This window comes from Podarcis melisellensis (assembly GCF_964234715.1).
Source record: "Podarcis melisellensis genome assembly, chromosome: 1".
NCBI lineage: Eukaryota > Metazoa > Chordata > Lepidosauria > Squamata > Lacertidae > Podarcis > Podarcis melisellensis.
In genome coordinates, this window is record NC_138528.1 from 125,029,174 (window position 1) to 125,050,686 (window position 21,513).

Genomic DNA, 21,513 nt, shown 5'->3' on the forward strand with positions numbered 1-21,513 from the left:
CAGCAGAGTTTCCAGCCCAGGAAAGAGACGAGAGGTTTGCCTACATGCTATGCTTTATTTCTAAGCTACGCAGACAGCAAAGAAAAATACATCCTCTCTCTGTGAGAGCAGAGAGCAACTGAACAAAGGAACAAAGGAAACGGGAAACCACTAACGTCACATCCCGTCTCCTTTCCCGTGAGACTTCAAATAGTATGAAATCCCTGGAATGTAAACAGAGTCTTGCGACTCCAAGCAGCTGCTCAGTGGCAAAACAGAAACTAACATCCTCCCCCTTTCTGTGAACACCACTGGGCAGCGTGTCAGTACAATCTCAGTACAAACCCAATTTCTGTATAGGTACAGTGTTGATCCCTTGGAACAACCTTGGACAACAAATCAGCAGGAATTTCATTACCTGGCATATAGGACACCGTTACAAGTCCTTTCTGAACACATTCCCTAGCATGTTGCAGCTTCAGTTGCAAGTGCTTCGTCCTTTGCTTACACCCCTCAGAATTCAGCAAAGCCAAACATATTTTGTTGTCCTGATAAACCTGATAAAACAGAAACTAACAACTCTCTTCCACATGATACCACTTTGTTCTCTCATGAGCCCTGACTTCACATAGGGAAGGAAACACACATGGAGCCCTGTGTCATAGCTGTCAACATTTCCCTTACTTTAAGGGAAATTCTCTTATTCGGAATAGGATTCCTCACAAGAAAAGGGAAAAGCTAATTGACAGCTATGCCCTGTGTACGTATGCCTGCAACATACATGTAGGAAAGCCTTGTGAGTATTGTAGAGTGATGCCGTAACACTGTCCCGACTTAGGCAGCCTTTGTTTATCTTCCCTTGGCCTAGCTAAGGGCTTATCCACCTTTTGCCCGATCTTTCCAGGCAGAGGTCTGCAACGCTCCATGTCCAAACATTGTTGTTTTTCTGCCCCAGAGCTTCCCCTTTGAAAACCTGATCTTTGGTGCTCAATCGGAGCAAACATTGTTGTGGGTTTTCCACAAATTGCCGTCTGCTACGGTTCAGCTTCAAAGAGTGGGTTTTGGAAGGGGCAAGGTGACTATAAAATGGAAGAACGGTATAAAGAGGTGTGGGAGATAGCTGTTAATGATAAATGAACATGTGCTATTGAGGTAAGACGGGGAATATGCAGGAGAAATGATTTGGGGGAGATATGGAAGGGATTTGTAGAATTTGTACTGTTCAAACGGAAAGGGGTCAAACCATCGCAAGAGGTGTTGAAATTTGGGGAGGTTGGATAGTTACAATGGAATGGTCTCGGGGGTGGGGTGCGCTTTTCTAAAAATATATTTTAAAAGAGAGGGTTTCGCGGGGAAAGCTCTGGTGCAAAAAAAAGGGCACTTGGACACACAGTGTGATGGCCTGGGAATCCGATTCAGAGGCTGAACCGGAGGAATCCCAGCCTGCACAGGAGTCCCCGCCTCCAGGGCCGGCTGAACTGGGGCAGGGCCTTAGATCTGAAGAGCCTGCACCTGTGCCGGATCCTCAGGAGCAGGCACCAGGTGATTCCACTCTAGCTCCAGAGGTGATTAAGGACACAGTGCCTACAGGTGCGCCTCTCCCGGCCCTGCCAGAGGAAGGAGAGTCTCCCCCTGGGTCCAGTAACTCCCCAGCCTCTCCTGAACTGCAGAGGCTTAGGGCAGAGAGGCGGAGGGAACTGGTTTCTCCCAGGAGGAGTGCTCGCCTTAAGGCCAAGAGAGGCGGATCTCCTGGGGGCCGGGGCCGCCCCTGGCCTCAGAGAAGATAAAGGCCAGTCAGCCCGGTCCCAGGTTGCGGGAGCAACGTCATTGTTGAGTACCTGTTCCTGCCCGGACCCAGACCTGACCCTCCAGTGTTCCTGTCCCCGCCCGGCTTCCTGCTTCGGACCTCGCCCCGCTCCTTGTGAACTGTTTCCAGGCTAGTGACCCAGGACCGGACTTTGACTACACCAACGGTAACCTTCCCCCCGGGACCAGCACACAGCTTTAAATCGCCGGCTGTGCCTGGAAAGAGCAGGGTAAAAGTTAAGTGTGGAAAAGCTCTAAGCTGAGATCCTTTATAAATCAACTCCAGTCTTCAGTTCCATCCCTTTAGTCTTTGAATTTTGCACCACCGGCCTCCCTCTGCTGGCTTAAAACTGAAGTGTTGGCGAGTAGAGCAATTTGTTTGTTTTTTAAAAAGAAAACCTCTGGTTTAATCCCAGAGACTATGAGACCTGCATGAAAAATATTTAATGTTTTATTATGGTTTTATATTTGTTGGTAGCCACACAGAGTGGCTGGGGCAACCCAGTTTGATGAGCGGGGTACAAATAATAAACACTATTATTATTATTATTATTATTATTATTATTATTATTATTATTAGTGGCCCAAGGTAAGTGGAGTCCCACACCACGTAAATATATACTTAATTAAATTACTGTTTGCTTCTTGATAATGGCGTCCAAAATCTGAAGCATGAAGTGGACCAGAGAGCCATTGCCAGACATTGTTGTTGACAATGCTGAGCTAGTATTTTGACTTGGTATAAGGTAGCTCTCTAGGTAAAGGTAAAGGGACCCCTGACCATTAGGTCCGGTCGTGGGTGATTCTGGGATTGCGGTGCTCATCTCGCTTTATTGGCTGAGGGAGCCGGCGTACAGCTTCCGGGTCATGTGGCCAGTATGGCGAACCAGAGCAGCGCACGGAAACACCGTTTACCTTCCCACCGGAGTGGTACCTATTTATCTACTTGCACTTTGACGTGCTTTCGAACTGCTAGGTTGGCAGGAGCTGGGACTGAGCAACGGGAGCTCACCCCATCGCAGGGATTCGAACCGCCAACCTTCTGATCGGCAAGCCCTAGGCTCTGTGGTTTAACCCACAGGACCACCCTCTATGTTCCCATAAATGCTGCTTTTCAAGTGTACATTTGTGTCATCTCCTAGGACCGATGGGTGGAAGTTCACGGAGAGGGGGAGGTTCAAAAACATAGTGAAGAAGTGGCAAACCAGCCCAGAGATCATCAAGCAACGGGGAAAACCAGCATTGATACTTCCGAGCTTTGGTGTGAGAAATCCCACGTGACTTTCTATGGAGGTTTCTTCCCTGGAAAGAAGATCACGTACAGCGGTAAGAAAGTTAAGGCTGTTGTGAGCCATTCAAAATATTCTGAGGATTGCTAACGGCAGCATTTGTTTCTGCCTTTTAAAAGCAGAGGCAAATAATTTGTTGACTGGCAACAGTCTCAAAACGCAGGATTAAATGCAGGACAAAGGTAGAAAATTCCATCAGTATGTTTCCACCTGCTGAATTTCGCATCTTGGTCTGTATCTTGTTTCAGAAAAACAAGTGATTAAGTCGATTTGCATTAGAATGTGAATGAAACCAAATTTCTCCCCATCTCTGATCAGGATGATTGCATTTGATCTGTCATCTCCTCTTGGTTTCCACAGTTAACCGAAAGTATCTGAAGGGCAAACATGAGAGAGAGAAAGGAAACCCCGTGACTACGGACTTGTTCTCTCCTATTCAACCAGGAGCAAGGCCAGAGCAAAGTGAAGTCATGGAAGAACATAGGAAGAAGGTCCGTTTTTGTTTTACCCCCAAAAGTTTAGCAGGTCCAGGTCTGGTCTAGGCCTGGATTGAAGACCACTCTGAAATCCCATGTGATTTGCTTTGTGTCCCACGGTCGAAGAAAGATGGGATATTAATGTAATAAATAAAAATAATCTTGGAAGGACATAGCCTGCCCAGCAATCCCTTTTTCATGGTCTTACATGATGCCCTATGTTATGTACTGAGTTGAATAGGATCAAAAATGCAGCAGTCTGATTGGTCCTAGAACAATTGGATTCAGAATGCAGCAGTCTGATTGGTCCTGGAACAATAGGATCCAAAATGCAGCAGTCTGATTGGTCCTAGAACAATAGGATTCAGAATCTAGCAGTCTGATTGGTCCTGGAACAATAGGATCCAGAATACAGCAGTCTGGTTGGTCCTAGAGCAATAGGATTCACAATGCAACAATCTGATTGGTCCTAGAACAATGCAGCAGTATGATTGGTCTGCAGGAGCCACCCAATCCAGCTCCAGATGGAAGTGAATCCACAACCTGATTGGCCTACAGGAGAATTCCAGAATTAGCCAATCACGTGCAGCCCATTGTGTAAATAATGTATATAAAGCAGATACTTTGGGGGAACTTTCATTCCTCCTCACCACTATGAGCTGAATAAAGAGCATGAAATCCACTCTCGATTCCGAGTATATTTCACCCTATCGCAGCAAGATTTGAGTGGCATTTTTTTGGTTTGACATTGTTGCGGTTACCCCCCAAAAAAGTTGTTTTGCAAAATGGCGAACGGTGATGGCATTCCTGGCAGCCTTCTGCTTCTGATGAACTGTCAGCTAATAATCCCAAAACAATACACATGAATAATAGTGAAATAGAGGGCAACACCCTTGGGTGAAGCACAGCGCAGTTAAGTATGGCTTAGGCTGCAATTCTGTACTCATATACCTATAGGTAAGTCATATTAATCTCTATGGGGCTCACTTCTGAGTAATCACACATAGGACAAGGTGGCATTTCCCCACTGAAATCAAAGGGGATTAAGCATGATTAACTATATGCTAGGTTCCTAGTATTGTGTTTAAACTACAAGTACAAACATGGATTCTCCCGATTCTTCAGAATGCTTTCAATTGAAAGCATGCAGGAAAACGTAATACTTCCAAAACCAGAAACTCTACCCACCTGTGGAGCCCTTCCCTAATTGTTGGGTAACAATTTTCAGAAATGCCATTTGGGGTGACTGGATATGGGTGGCGTCAAAATGAGTGCTGTCAAAAACACACACCCCCCAAAAAAAACCCTAACATTAAAACATTTTGAAGTGTTTTGTTTTTCTCCAGGTGCCAGAGATTTGCAGGTTACCTCAGATATCCGAAGACTCGCCCAGAGCTTATAGGGAAAAACTTAAATCTGGAAAGCTTCCCAAAGAACCTGTGGCCTTCCCACTGCTTGTTCAGCTGGAACGGGAGCCCGAGGCAAAAAACCTGAGAGGTAAAACCACCCCCACCCTAGATAAATGGCAGGTGCACATTCAGTAAAGGGGAACGTCCCCCATTCTGGGCAATGCCAGTTATAGCATCGCTCACGTTATCGCCTCAGAATAACTGTTTCCGCTATAAAAGGGATTTTATGGTCTTAGATATATGGTAATGTTCATAACCGCACATACATAGATCAGCACAGGAAGGCCAACCTGGAACCATTTTGATTACTAAACTGAGCAAATGTTTTCTCTGCAAGGTCACACTGGAAAAGCCTCCCCGTTGTCTTTTCCTTCACAAATCCTGTCTTAAGGGTATGTCTGTGTTTGAATAAGGTGTGAGCCTGTGACATGGCCCAGGAACTAAGTACGGTATTTATCATTACAAAAGACTGGCCAGGCTACCCAGGAAATCCAATCAAGTAACCTGCCAGACAGGAGATCAACAAAAACAGGAGAAAAACAATATTAAAATTTCTATTTTGGACCACCTTTGTTGTGATGTATGCATGATGTATCTGAGGGGTGGTCTTAGGTTACACCCCTTCTGTGATGTATGCATGATGTTTCTGGGGGTGGTCTTGATCTACAGGGTGGCAATTTCAAAAGTCTATATAAGGGCTTGCACACCATTTTTCTGGGTCCTCCTCCTTTCCTGCGTGTGAGGGGAGCACCCTGTTGCAACAGATGAATAAAGATCAAGCTTACTAGCTGCTTTGCTTCTCAATATTCTCTGGTTGGCCTCTGTTATTTTCTCCTACCAATAGGGAACCTATGTAAGGACTCTATATGGGCTCTTGGATACCCCATAAGGGAAAAGGGCAATTTTTTGTTTACAACACGCCAGGGCTTATTCCCAGCTACGTTCAAATTCTGTACCTGTATCAAAGGCAGTCTCTGTGCTAACTTCAAAAAGATCTCCCCCTGCCAGAATCAAAGAGCACATAGTGCTTTACTTGAGGTAAAACAACAGTAGGCCTCAACAGGATCATAGACTTGCAGAGCTGAAAGGGACCACGAGGGCAGTGGCGTAGCATGGGTTGTCAGCACCCGGGGCAAGGCAAGTAATTTGTGCCCCCTAACCCGTGGATTTGCGCCTCCTAACCCTAACCCCCAGATGTTGCGCCTAGTGCGGCCGGCCCCCCCTGCACCCCCCACGCTCCGCCACTGCACGAGGGCGATCTACAAGTCCAATGCCCTGAAGTTCAGGAATCTTTTGCCCAACGTGGGGCTTGAACCCACGACAAGTAGAAGTCAAAACCCTTGCCTGTCTATTGCAAATCAGCCACATCTCTACCAGAAGAAGCCGGTCTACCTTCTGCCCATCCCTGCTACAGAGTACATCTTGTAGGCCAAGTCATTGCCCTCCAGATAGTGTTGCGGGTGGCGCTGTAGTCTAAACCACTGAGCCTCTTGGGCTTGCTGATCGGAAGGTCGGCGGTTCGAATCCCTGCGATGGGGTGAGCTCCCGTTACTCAGTCCCCGCTCCTGCCAATCTAGCAGTTCGAAAGCACACCAGTGCAAGTAGATAAATAGGTACCACTGCAGTGGGAAAGTAAATGATGTTTCCGTGCGCTCTGGCTTCCGTCACTGTGTTCCATTGCGCCAGAAATGGTTTAGTCATGCTGGCCACATGACCCAGAAAGCTGTCTGCAATTATTGGAAATAAATATAAATAGTGCGCTAGATAAATATACATTTAAAGCTAGATGGAGTGGGCGGGAAGTCAACAGAACTCGAAGAAGACTGTGATAATGTGTAATAAATATCGATAACTCTTCGAGGTCCTGCACCGAGGGCCTTCTGGCGGTTCCCTCGCTGCAAGAAGTGAGGTTGCAGGGAAACAGGCAGAGGGCCTTCTCGGTAGTGGCGCCTTCCCTGTGAAACGCCCTCCCATCAGATGTCAAGGAAATAAGCAGGTATTTTATTTTTAAAAGACAACTGAAGGTGGCCCTGTTTAGGGAGGTTTTTCATGTTTGATGCTATATTGTTTTTAATATTTGGTTGGAAGCCGCCCAAAGTGGCTGGGGAAACCCAGTCAGATGGGTGGGGCATAAATTATTATTATTATTATTATTATTATTATTATTATTATTATTATTATTCGTTATCAACAATTTTGATTTTGTGTTGTTGTTTTTAAGTTCAATAAAGCAATAAAATAAAATCTGTATGTAGAAAGACACCAGTTCCCTCAGCCTGAAAGCAAGATGAACGCCACAACCCCATAGTTGCCTTTGACTGGACTTAACCGTCCAGAGGTCCTTTACCTTTTTTTTAGTGTTGGATTAAAAGCTATAGTCCCCAACTATGGGCTATGCTTGCTTGGGGCAGATGGGAGTATGTGTTCAATATCCCTGTTTTGGGCCACCTTGCAGGCTAGCTTAGGTACTGTCCCAATAATACCAGAAAAAAACAGCAGCTAAGAGCAAAACCAGAGCAATGTGTACGACGCGGGGGGGGGGCTGTGGGTTAAACCGATCAGACTTGTCGAATCCCCGTGACGGGGTGAGCTCCCGTTGCTCGGTCCCTGCTCCTGCCAACCTAGCAGTTCGAAAGCACGTCAAAGTGCAAGTAGATAAATAGGTACCGCTCTGGTGGGAAGGTAAACGCCGTTTCCGTGCGCTGCTCTGGTTTGCCAGAAGCAGCTTAGTCATGCTGGCCACATGACCCGGAAGCTGTACTCCGGCTCCCTTGGCCAATAAAGCGAGATGAGCGCTGCAACCCCAGAGTCGGCCATGACAGGACCTAATGGTCAGGGATCCCTTTACCTTTACTATGTTGCAGAGAGGCACGGCTTTCCTTCGCCCCAGGATCCAGCCCCGGCGCCCCATGTCTTCCCTCCTGTCTCCTGCTTTGCAGCAAGGAAGGCCCACGTTTGCAATGCAAGGTTCAAGCAGCATGTGCAGAGTGCATGTAGTTGTTTAGTTGTTTAGTCGTGTCCGACTCTTTGTGACCCCATGGACCAGAGCATGCTAGGCACTCCTGTCTTCCACTGCCTCCCGCTGTTTGGTCAAACTCATGCTGGTAGCTTTGAGAACACTGTCCAACCATCTCATCCTCTGTTGTCCCCTTCTCCTTGTTCCCTCCATCTTTCCCAGCATCAGGGTCTTTTCCAGGGAGTCTTCTCTTCTCATGAGGTGGCCAAAATATTGGAGCCTCAGCTTCAGGATCTGTCCTTCCAGTGAGCACTCAGGGCTTATTTCCTTCACAATGGAGAGGTTTGATCTTCTTGCAGTCCATGGGACTCTCAAGAGCACCAGCACCTCCAGCACCAGAATTCAAAAGCATCCATTCTTTGGCGATCAACCTTCTTTATGGTCCAGCTGTCACTTCCATCACTACTGGGAAAACCATAGCTTTAACTATACGGACCTTTGTTGGCAAGGGGATGTCTCTGCTTTTTAAGATGCTGTGAAAACCTGTATGTTAGTTAATAAAGTCCATTTATTCTCTCTCTCTCTCTCTCTCTCTCTCTCGTACCTTTCAGGAAGTAGTTGTAATGAACCCAGACCTGAGGTCGATGTCTGTGAGGAGCATCAGGCTCCTTTGCCGAATGATCTCATTTTAGAGCCACAACATAAAAATCAGCAGCAGCAGCAGGAGAGGATGATGATCAATAGTGAGATCCCGGAGGCTTCCCAAGGTAGTTTCTACCTACCTCCAATAAATAATGGAGAGTTTCTGCTCAACAGAAGGAAAATGAGAAAGAAAGAAGAGCATTCTGAAAAGAACAGCCAATATCAAAGAGGTCTGTGGTGGTGCCCAATGTATCCCTCTTTGGGGGAGGGCGATATTTTTTGCATGCATAAGATCTCAGGTTCAAGCGATGGCAGTTTCACTTCCAGCTGTGAAAGACTCCCATCTCAAGCTGCTGAGAGTCCAGGCTGTAGACCAAGCATCGCCAAAGCGGTGTCCTCTGGGTAACCGTTGGACTACAGCTCCCACAATCCCTGGTCATTGGCCAGGCTGGCTGGGTTGATGGACGCTGTAGTTCAACAGCACTTGGAGGTCACCTAGTTTGCTTCCCCCAGAGTAGACGAATGTGGATTGTGGACTGAGTGTAGAGCCAGTGTGGTGTAGTGGTTAAGAGCGGTGGACTCGTAATCTGGTGAACCGGGTTTGATTCCCCGCTCCTCCACATGCAGCTGCTGGGTGACCTTGGGCTAGTCACACTTCTCTGAAGCCTCTCAGCCTCACTCACCTCACAGAGTGTTTGTTGTGGGGGAGGAAGGGAAAGGAGAATGTTAGACGCTTTGAGACTCCTGAAGGGGAGTGAAAGGCGGGATATCAAATCCAAACTCTTTGTCTTCTTCTTCTACTAAGCCAGATGGACAAAAGACCACACAAAATGGTTGATGGTTACATCAGTTTATGGTCTACAGTTTATAGCTACCATATGAAGCAAGTTTCTCCACAGTCACAAGAGCTAGGAACTTGCCTTTAAAGCAAACGAAACAAAATACCAAACCATGCAGAAATTCTTAAAATGCTGAGTTTCATTCCAGTTGGTGGCTTCTTGCCTGGTTCATCAAACCCACAGATGTGCAGAATTCCAATAGCTCTTGACATAAACTCTAAGGGAAAGTGGAGGAAACAGCACTGGAAGATAGAGATACAGTGGTACCTTGGGTTAAGAACTTAATTCGTTCCGGAGGTCCGTTCTTAACCTGAAACTGTTCTTAACCTGAGGTACCACTTTAGCTAATGGGCATAGCTGTCAACTTTCAGATTTAAAAATAAGGGATCAGCAGCTTCGAAAATAAGGGATCAGCAGCCTCACCCGTCCTGGGGACAGTCTAAGGGATATCTAACAACCCGGGATAGCAGCAGGAAGCCGCGGGAAACGTCGCTGGAATAAGGGAATTTCCCACAAAAAAGGGAAGGTTGACAGCTATGCTAATGGGGCCTCCCGCTGCTGCCACACCGCCACCGCGCAATTTCTGTTCTCATCCTGAAACAAAGTTCTTAACCCAAGGTACTATTTCTGGGTTAGGCGAGTCTGTAACCTGAAGCGTCTGTAACCCAAGGTACCACTGTATATTTCTGGAGTTAAGTTGGCTAAATCTATGGTTGTGCTCTAGACATACAAAAGAAGGCAAATTTGTTTTCTAGCATTTAACTTTTAATAACATGTGCTTGTTTCCCCCTCCCCCTTCTTTGTTCTCAAGAACATCAGAATGCCACCTCACTCCACCATCTCCCCCCTGATACAGAAATCCCGTATCCATCACCCTTGGGATCCGTCCAAACTACTGACGATTCCAGGCACTCTGGATTCATTCCAGACAAAGAAGGTAAGGTGGATGTAAAAATCTACTGTGGTTAAGTCTCTTGTCCAAAAGGAACAGATTGCACATCTAACTCTGCACGTATAACCCAAATGTCACATAATATCCTGAATGACTTGTTTAGCCAGAACAGTTTTTCTTCTACAGACAATACTGTTTTTATTATGCTCAGACACAGCAGTTAATGTTTGTGTGTATTTGTGCATTTATTTGTGTGTGTGTGTTTGTAGGTACATAGGTAGGTAGGTAGATGATATAGATGATAGATAGATAGATGATATAGATAGATAGATAGATAGATAGATAGATAGATAGATAGATAGATAGATAGATAGATAGATAGATAGATGATAGATGATAGATAGATGATAGATAGATAGATAGATGATAGATAGATAGATAGATGATAGATAGATAGATAGATATAGATAGATGATAGATATAGATGATAGATAGATAGATAGATAGATAGATAGATAGATGATAGATAGATAGATAGATGATAGATAGATAGATAGATGATAGATAGATAGAGATAGAGATAGAGATAGAGATAGAGATAGATAGATAGATAGATAGATAGATAGATAGATAGATGATATAGATAGATAGATAGATAGATAGATAGATAGATAGATAGATAGATAGATAGATAGATAGATAGATATAGATAGATAGATAGATAGATGGATGATAGATGGATGATAGATAGATAGATAGATAGATAGATAGATAGATGATAGATAGATAGATAGATAGATAGATAGATAGATAGATGATAGATAGAGTTGTTATTGGAACTTGCGCAATAGAAGCAGTGTATTTCTCTACTCTGTAGCGAGTATCTAAAGGAGATGGTAGCTCATTTATAATCTGGTCGGGTATTTGTACTGTGTTTTAGCCAGCCAATATGAGTCACCACACTTCTGAAATGCAATTCAATGCAATCTTCAGAATTTGACTGGCATGTTGTTGGCTTATAAGTCAACTCCCCACTCTCCAGGTCTAGTACAAAAACACACACTGGGCAGAGTATTCCTAGTCTTGCTGGCAGTGGCAGCCATTAATGCTAGTATAATACCTGTGCAATGGATTAGATCCTATGCATTATACACAGCAGCAGCAAAATAAGACAGCAAAACAGTCTAGAAATTGCATGTTAACAAGCACAGATGGCTCCACAGCAACCATGGGAATGTCACCTCTCCACTCATCGATCATGGGATTGCGTGCTGACATCACAGCCCCATCAGCCCTGACAGAAGAAACCAACCAAAGACACCACAGGGCCAGGGCACAGCGGCAAGGCAAATCCTACACATCTAACACCAATGTTGCACACTCCCAAAGCACCCTCCACATGAGGGTTGAAGTCCTCTTATAGCAAGGTGGTACATGACCCTAGTCAAGCTTGCAAAAATTTACCATTTGCCCAATAATAAATGCTGGAAATGTAATGAGACTGAAGGTACCTTTTACCACCTTTGGTGGACCTGCCCAAAGATTAAAGCCTTTTGGGAGATGATCTACAATGAAATTAAGAAGGTCCTTAAGTAGACTTTTCCTAAGAAACCTGAGGCTTTTCTCCTGGGCATGGTTGGCCAACTGGTGTCAAAGAAGGATAGGACTTTTTTCATGTACGCTACCACAGCAGCAAGAATTCTTCTGGCAAAGTATTGGAAGACGCAAGAACTACCTACTCTGGAAGAATGGCAGACAAAGGTGACAGACTTCATGGGACTAGCAGAGATGACCGGCAGAATCCGAGACCAGGGGAAAGAGACAGTGGAAGAGGACTGGAAGAAATTCAAAATATATCTTAAAAACTGTTGTAAAATTGAGGAGTGTTAAGATGTCAAGGGGTAAGAAGTAGAGAATTACAGCTGTAACTAATAAGTTTAAGGAAATCTAATGAAAGGGAACTATTAGACAAATTGACTAAAGGGTTGCTAAAGAATTGCAGAATAAGGATGCAGCGAAAGGGAGGTATGGGGAAGTCGGAGGAAAGAAGGTACATGAAATTAAGGTTATGAAATTATATATGTTTAATGTTTTGTATGTTTTTGTTTTGTGTTGTGTTTGTTTTTTATTATGTGTTTGAAAAATGAATAAAAATTATTTTTTTTTAAAAAAAAAGAAGTCCTCTTATAGCAGAGGCAGCTGTGCCACCACCCTTTCAGTGGGCACAATTCAAGCTACACAGATGAGGAAGCGTGGGCCTTTTCCTTCACAGCCCCCAGCCAGTTCTGTGGCATTCAAAATGGCAGACAGCATTCAAGTTGCGTGACTGGATCCAAAAGAAGACCCAGCCCCTGCTCCTATTGAAATCCCTGCTTCTGAACTAAAGATGCAGGAGCCCAGCTCTATTTTCCATTTGGCCATCCTAAAATTGTATGCAGACTTTTGGCTTCCTGTTACCAGGATCTCTTTAGAGGAGTAACTCTGCAGCTTGGTCACAGTAAAAAAATTAAATTCTTTATGCTTTTCCCCTTGTCTCCATTTTTCAACCGGAATATACTTCCAGCCTCAGTATTCATGTCTTCTAATTTTTCATGCTCCAAAGCATTTGCCCTTGAACTCTTGGCAAACAATTAACATTTAATTAAGTCTCCACAGCATGGTGTTAGTTCTCCCAAATCCGGCAATAACATATTTACACAAAATCTTTCTTTCTCTGCTTCTTTCTCTTTAATCATGGTTATCTTTATCCGCACTCCTGGGGTTGCAAATATTCCCATTCAGATAAACAGGAACAAGCTAAACACTATAATCCTGTGAGTGATAAAAGGAGACAGCATCTGTATTTAAACGCTTTGGTTTTTTCCAGTTGTTTACCAATTTGGAAGAAAATAGCTGGACTTTGCAGAGGGTTTGTATCCCACATGAGTCATAATGAGATTTCAGATACCCTATCGGGCCTTTTAGCAACCATGTGCATATATAATATTATATTATATAGAGAGAGCCTTGTGGCTGTTCTAGGGTTACCAGATGTCCCCGGTTTTGCAATTTTTTTTTTTTTATAATAATATTTATTAAAAGTTTTCAACAGTAAAAAGCATACAAAGTTACATATAGTTTTCCAATATCCACAGTTCATTCTCCTCCTTGGACTTCCTCACGACTCTCGTTCCTGCATTCTGAACTCATAAATTTTACCAGCAAATTATTAACTTGTTTCACTTCTAATAGTACAATTTTCCAATATTAAATCTCAAACTTTAGAAAATTTAAACCACAATTCTAGAATCTTATTTTTAAAGTGATATTTATCCAAAATTTGTCTTTTCTTTTAATGGCATTTAAGTTCTTATTCCTTTTAGCCAGTTTGTTGGTACCATGTTATTGCAAATCTTACATCTTTCTTAACATTCATACAATTTATAATGTTTTTGTAAATAGTCCTTAAATTTCTTCCAAAACTCCTCCACCAGTTCTTCTCCCAGGTCTCGGATTCTGCCAGTCATTTCCGCCAGTTCCATATAGTCCATCAGTTGCATCTGCCATTCTTCCAGTGTGGGCAAATCTGTCCCTGGACAAATTCCGTCCCGGAATGTCCCCGGATTTGCAAATCTGTCCCAGGAAATGTGGCAGCGGCAGCCTCAGCAGCCCAGAGCCAGCCTGGTAGTGCAGATGGCTCTGGCTGGCTCCAGGAGTTGCTCGCTGCCCGCTGCCGTGGCGCCCGCCATTTTTCCTTGCCGGAACTTCTGGCAAGGAAAAATGGTGGGCGCCATGGCAGCGAGCAGCTCCTGAAGCCAGCCAGAGCCAACTGCACTACCAGACTGACTCCGGGCTGCTGACTGCCGCTGCTTCCGCCACTGCCAAAGGAACCGGGGACGTCCAGCGGTACCGATCTCCTGCCCTCTTCCCCCTTTGTTTTGACTGATCGGGGTAGGCTTAGGAGTTGCGAGCGAGCGGCTGTTGCCCAGTTTTTTAAAAACTCTCCGTATTTATGTTTCACAAGGTGCGAAAGAAGGGCTTTGCACCTTTATACAACATGCATGTGTGCTTGGGCCCAGGGTCTTTCGCCTCACCATCCCCACTACTGACTCCCTGTTGCTACTCAGCTTCAAAAAGTGTCCCCGGATTCATTGAAAAAAGATCTGGTAACCATAGGCTATTCCCCATTCTGTATTGGGGGAAGTCACAGCTGGTTGGAGGATGGATGGCGGCTAACAGATTGAGGTTGAATCCTGACAAGACAGAAGTACTGTTTTGGGGGGACAGGAGGCAGGTGGGTGTGGAGGACTCCTTGTTCCTGAATGGGGTAACTGTGCCCCTGAAGGACCAGGTGCGCAGCCTGGGAGTCATTTTGGACTCGCGGCTGTCCATGGAGGCACAGGTCAATTCTGTGTCCAGGGCAGCTGTTTACCAGCTCTATCTGGTACGCAGGCTGAGACCCTACCTGCCCACAGATTGCCTCACCAGAGTGGTGCATGCTCTGGTTATCTCCCGCTTGGACTACTGCAATTCACTCTACGTGGGGCTACCTTTGAAGGTGACCCAGAAACTACAACAACTAATTCAGAATGTGGCAGCTAGACTGGTGACTGGGAGTGGCCGCCGAGACCACATAACACCTTGAAAGACCTACACTGGCTTCCAGTACGTTTCCGAGCACAATTCAAAGTGTTGGTGCTGAATGGCCTCGGTCCATTATATCTGAAGGTGCGTCTCCACCCCCATCGTTCTGCCTGGACACTGAGGTCCAGCTCCGAGGGCCTTCTGGCGGTTCCTTCACTGCAAGAAGCCAAGTTACAGGGAACCAGGCAGAGGGCCTTCTCAGTAGTGGCGCCCTCCCTGTGGAACACCCTCCCACCAGATGTCAAAGAGAGCAACAACTACCAGACTTTTAGAAGACATCTGAAGTGTGTTTGGGCCCAGGGTCTTTTGCCTCACCATCCCCACTACTGACTCCCTGTTGCTACTCAGCTTCAAAAAGTGTCCCCTGTTTAGGGAAGCTTTTAATGTTTGATGTATTACGGTATTTTAATATTTTGTTGGAAGCCGCCCAGAGTGGCTGGGGAAGCCTAGCCTGATAGGCGGGGTATAAATAATAAATTATTTATTTATTTATTTATTTATTTAATCATTTTGAGATATGGAATGCTTTGTTGTGCAGCATCAAATGAGCATAGGATGGAGTCTAGCCTCCTGCTACTACAACCACCACAGGCAAAAGGGATCCCTTGCAATATTGCCTGCGCTGAAGACTGATGGCGAGTCAAGGTCCCTTGGCCTTCCTGTTATCAGGGATCCCTTTAATGGGAGATGCCGAGAACTGAAGTGTTGCACCTTCCGACCTATGTGCAAATATGTGCCACACCGCTAAGCCCTTAGGGCAACAAAAGTGCTTGCAATTTCGTTTTAGCATTGTGTCAAGAAGGCCAGGAGCATTAACAGGACCTTGACTGATATGGATGTGGCTTAACTGGTTTGTGGGCTTAACATATTATGGGCCCTGATTGCTCTTTCTATAGGGTGTTAAAAAGACATTTGTCCTTAGGCAACACTGATTAGTGCATCTGAGGAAATTTTTCTTCCCCTTGCAGCACTTTGCGCGGCTCAGTTCCTTGGGTTATCTGGATTGTTTGGGGGTATTTAAAAATTATAATTAAGATTATTTTCTTATTTAATTGCGAAAGAGCTTCTGCATAGCTGTCAACTTACAGATTTGAAAATAAGGGACCAGCAGCCTCGAAAATAAGGGATCAGCAGCCAAAATAAGGGATTTTGGCTTAGATTATACAGAAATCCGCCACTCATGGAGCCATGCTGCTTTGGCTGTGACTGACTGTGTTTTGCAGGGGGTTGGACTAGATGATCCTAAGGGTCTACAACTCCCACCAAAGAAGAGTGCCAGACAAAACTGATGAACGACGTCCAGATGGCAAAGCTTACAGGCAGAATTCGAAACCAGGAAGAGGACCTCTTTAATAAAGAATGGGGAAAGATTATAATTTAGTTGAAAAGCTATTGTAAAGAGTTACATACATTGGCAGGGTTGACAGAAAACTTGTCATAAAGATTTGAACTATGGATGGACAAATGATTTATAAAAATAGAGTTATGAAAGGGACGCAGAGAGGGAAATCACTACATTAAGATGCCACACTTGTTGGCTAAGCAGCACGTTGGGCCTGCCGTCGTCCTGGCGCGAGGAGTTCCATCGGCCCTTCCCCACCCGAGAGAGGGGGGGAGGGAGAGAGACTCTCGCCCGCGCTGCCCACAAGCCCGGCATGAGGCAGTTGCAACGCTGCCGCGGCCGCTGAAGCGCCGCCCTTCTGCATCTCTCCCCATCCCCTCCTCTTCCTCCTCCCTCAGGCCACCTCCTCAGCCGCCACCGCTGCTGCTGCCTCCGGCTTCCCCTGGCAGCGCGGCGGAAGTCTCGCAAGGGAGGGGCTGTCACCCGCCCGCTGCTACCCGTCTCCTCATGACGCGCCCCTGAGGCATGCTCTCTCTCGTGGCGGAGGACCCCGAGCCTGGAGAGCATGAAATATAAGGGACATCATCAATAAGGGACAGCAGCAGGACACGGCGCTGGGATAAGGGAGTTTCCCGCCAAATAAGGGACCGTTGACAACTATGGCTCTATGGGGCTGAGGTGTCGTCAACCTCCCCATCTGTCCAGGTCCAGGAAGGCCGGCGGGGGCCGAAAGTCTTTGCTCCCCACCGCCAGCATTTTAAAGCATTCCGGGATAGCAGGGAAGCGCTTCCCGCTATCCCAGATGGCTTTTGAAGGCAGGCGGGGGGGAGCAAAGACTTTTGCCCCCCACCAGCCTTCAGAAGAGGTCCAGTAACATTCTTGCCGCTGTAGTAGCATATATGAATAAGTTTCTATACATTTTAGGTAGTTCTGTCCCTAAAAATTCCAAAAGAAAAGCTTCTGGGTTTGTTTGTTTTCAAAAATGTTATCTTAAACTTCCTTTTCATTTCATTATATATCATTTCCCAGTAAGCTTTAACCTTACTACTAAAACAAATTTGTAAATCTGGTTCATTCACAAAGCCAGGGGAAAGTCACTTTGTCCCTGAACTCTGTGGTTGCCTGTGCTTAATTCATGAAAATAAACTTTGATCGAATATTTCTGCCTCACATGGGAGAAGTTTGCTTGTGTGATGATTTAGGTGTTGCTGGTTTTCAGTATTTGGTAGACTCATCTCAATTAAACAGAGGACGCACCTTTCTTTAGTTTTTATGAATGCACCAAGCGTAATCACTGGGATACTTCTGGTTTTCATTGCAGGGGATGGCAAATTATTCCTTAAAACGAGGGCAGCTGTTTCCATAAGGTCACCGGAGACCCCGCCTGCGGCTGAAGAACTGCGTGGGAAGGTTGGTTTCATACAGAGATTTGGCAGAGCTATGAAAGAGGCAAAGTATGATTTGCCATTGTGAATTACTTGTAATTTTATTCAAAGAGATATTCCTCATTTTTTTGACTAGGAAATAATGGCTACAATTCAAACTACAGTTTCAACACACACAAACATACAGCTCTCTATTGTCCATCCATACAAGCAAAGAGGTATATTCAGAGTTCGAGGACACATTCCAGCCAGACTAAATCACAAAAAGAGGGGGCATAGCAGGGTCGGTGAGAGGTGAAATTTAGAGCCTGGGAAGAGTTCTGAGGGCCAAGTAGGGGGGTAGCAAGGGCCGCATTTCAGGTTCCCCACTTGATTTTGAAATGAGCAAAGTATCCTGTCTCTCCTGGGGCTACTTGGTCACCTGTATATTCCTTCTCGATATCATCGCAATAATGTGATATTATATTACATAACTGGTAAAATACACACACAGAGGCCAACCAGAGTATATTGAGAAGAAAAGCAGCTAGTAAGCCTGATCTTTATTCAAGGAACTGTTGCAACAGGGTCCCCACTCACCACACGCAGGAGGGAGGAGAGAACCCAGAAAAATGGTGTGCAAGCCCTTATATAGACTCTTGAAATTGCCCACCCTGTAGCCCAAGACCACCACCTCAAAACATCATACATACATCACAGTAAGAGGCGTCTACAGCAGAAATCCTGTCTGCCAGGATACCTGATAATGGTCACTGATTGCTTTACCTGGGCAGCCTGGCCATTCTTTTGTGATGGTCAATACTTTAGTTCCTGAGTCCAGGTCACAGGCTCACCCTATTTGTACACAAATACACTCTTAAGACAGGAGTTGCAAGCAAAAAGTCAATGCAAAGGCTTTCCCCATTTGCCTCCCTTCCTGCAGAGGAATATTTGAGGTCATTGGGAGAGTCAAAACGGCTTCAGGATTGCTCTTTCATACTATTTCAGACCTATGTTTCAAATATTTAGATATGTGTGCATTTATGAATATTTCTTCCATATTTGAGACCTTAAAATTCTTATAAAACATGCGATAGAAAGTATGTGTGGTGAACTGGTCACACGTCTGCATATGTTCTTCGAATGCAATTGGGGTGCTTTTCTGGAGTGGGGGTTAGAAGGAGCCTATCTGGCGTCTGAATTTAGCTCCCCACCACCAGAAACAGGCTTGTAATCTGCCAAGGGAGAAACAAATCTATACTTTTCTTATCTACAGATGTTAAAGCGCTTGCTTGTATACTTTTGACATGTCTCTGTTGCTGTGCTCGAGGTTCCCTCTGAGCAATGCTTTTTCATCTCGGCATGAGGGAGGCCACTTTTGCAAACTCCCGCTGCCAGCGATACACAGAAACATTCCCGCAACGTACCGCACTCAGCACTGGTGCAGGCATCTTAGTATCGTATCCCTTTGTGATAGCCTGGGAATCTGATTCAGAGGCTGAACCGGAGGGATCCCAGCCTGCACAGGAGTCCCCACCTCCAGGGCCGGCTGAGCCGGGGCAGGGCCTTGAATCTGAAGTGCCTGCACCTGTGCCAGATCCTCAGGAGCAGGCACCAGGTGAATCCACTCTGGCTCCGGAGGTGATTGAGGACCCATTGCCTGCAGGTGCGCCTCTCCCAGCCCTGGGCCCAGTAACCCTCCAGCCTCTCCTGAGCTGCAGAGGCTCAGGGCAGAGAGGCGGAGGGAACTGGTTTCTCCCAGGAGGAGTGCTCGCCTTAAGGCCAGGAGAGGCGGGTCACCTGGGTGCCGGGACCGCCCCTGGCCTCAGAGAAGATAAAGGCCAGTCAGTACAGTCCCAGGTTGCGGGAGCAACGTCGTTGAAGACCTGTTTCGGCCAGCACCCAGACCTGTTCTTCCACAGTTCCCGTCCTTGCCCGGCTCCTCGCTTTGGACGCTGCTTCACCCTTGGAGGACAGTCTACAGTCCCTCAACCCACGTCCCTGACCACGCCTCACGGTAACCTCCCCCCGGGACCAGCACACCCTTTGTGGTGGCATCGTGCATTGCCTTTTCATGGCTGTTTATTATGTAATTTGCTGGGGAGAGGATACTGTTGTGGTCTAAACCAGGGGTCCCCAAAGTAAGGCCTGCGGGCCGGATAAGTTTATCCGGCCCGCGGCAACCGCCACCGTCGCCCGCTCTTACCGCGTTGTGCTGCACGGCTGCCCACTTCTGGGTCGGAGGAGCACCGGAAATAGCTTTTGCGCATGCGCAAGCTTTATTTCCAGTGCACATCCAGGTTGGTGGAGGCTCGTGCACATGCGCACAAGCTATTTCCAGTGCTCCTCCAACCCGGAAGTGCGCCGGAAATAGCGTGTGCGCACGCATATAGGCATGCGCTCCCCCGCCCTCTGGCCTGCCACGCGATCGGCACTGGAGACACCGGCCCGAGGCATGGTAAGTTTGCTGACCCCTGGTCTAAACCACTGAGCTTCCTGGGCTTGCCAATCAGAAGGTCAGCGGTTCAAATTCCCACGACAGGGTGAGCTCCCATTGCTCTGTCCCAGCTACTGCCAACCTAGCAGTTCGAAAGCACACCAGTGCAAGTAGATAAATAGGTACCGCTGCGGTGGGAAGGTAAATGGCGTTTCCGTGCACTTTGGCTTCTGTCACGGTGTTCCGTTGCGCCAGAAGCGGTTTAGTCCTGCTGGCCACATGACCTGGAAAGCTGTCTGTGGACAAACGCCGGCTCCCTCGGCCTGAAAGCGAGATGAGTGTTGCACCCCATAGTCGCCTTTGACTGGACTTAACCGTCCAGGGGACCTTTACCTTTACTTTTACATAATTTGCCGGGGAGAAGATATGGCAACTCAGTGTCGGATTTAAGTATAAGCTAAACAAGCTATAGCTTAGGGCCCCACTCTCTTGGGGGCCCCAAAAAAATTTAAAGGAAAAAAACAACTGGATTTACATTTCCAAAATGTAAGATAAAAAAACAATTACTTTGTTAAGATACCGGTACATATTTTGTTATGTGCAAATGGCTTTAGATACCTATTAGGCCCATAAATTACCATGTTGCATATATTCGACACAAAAAACAGGGACAATTTGTTGTTGACAAAGGACAGCTGGACATATAAAGGGCCCCATTAACTTCAGTAGCTTAGGGCTTCATCAAACCTAAATCCGGCCCTGCCTATCATGGTGATGTTTTTGAACAGTGGGGCTGATCTAGAAGCAAACAGTGTGCTTCCCTCAAAGATCTCTGAACCCAGGCAGGTACAGATAGCTTGGACCTAAGTCATATAGTTTTCTTAGCAGGGATACTGGAGTGGCTTGCCAGTTCCTCCTCCAGGTGGATCACGTTTGGTCAAAACTCTCCACTATGACCTGTTCATCTTGGGTGCCCTGCTCAGCATAGTGCATAGCTTATATGAGTTATTTAAGCCCCTTCGCCACGGCAAGGCAGTGATCCATGAAGGGGTCCATGATCACTACAGATGGTGACAGCAGCCACGAAATTAAAAGACGCCTGCTTCTTGGGAGAAAAGCAATGAAAAACCTAGACAGCATCTTAAAAAGCAGAGACATCACCTTGCTGACAAAGGCCCATATAGTCAAAGCTATGGTTTTCCCAGTAGTGATGTATGGAAGTGACAGCTGGACCATTAAAAAGGCTGATCGCCAAAGAATTTATGCTTTTGAATTCTGGTGCTGGAGGAGACTCTTGAGAGTCCCATGGACTGCAAGAAGATCAAACCTATCCATTCTGAAGGAAATCAGCCCTGAGTGCTCACTGGAAGGACAGATCCTGAAGCTGAGGCTCCAATACTTTGGCCACCTCATGAGAAGAGAAGACTCCCTGGAAAAGACCCTGATGTTGGGAAAGATG

General features: G+C 46.1%; 1 protein-coding gene across 1 annotated transcript in view; it reads left to right on the forward strand.

Annotated features, from left to right (window-relative positions):
• The window catches only part of KIAA2012, an 84,348-nt gene that overhangs the window by 23,781 nt on the left and 39,054 nt on the right, over nt 1-21,513 (forward strand). The window contains exons 6-11 of the mRNA XM_081926621.1: nt 2,928-3,111; nt 3,435-3,565; nt 4,897-5,047; nt 8,527-8,787; nt 10,208-10,333; nt 17,575-17,663. Of these exons, the coding sequence (XP_081782747.1) occupies nt 2,928-3,111; nt 3,435-3,565; nt 4,897-5,047; nt 8,527-8,787; nt 10,208-10,333; nt 17,575-17,663 (942 nt within the window). The remainder of the gene's footprint in view (nt 1-2,927; nt 3,112-3,434; nt 3,566-4,896; nt 5,048-8,526; nt 8,788-10,207; nt 10,334-17,574; nt 17,664-21,513) is intronic.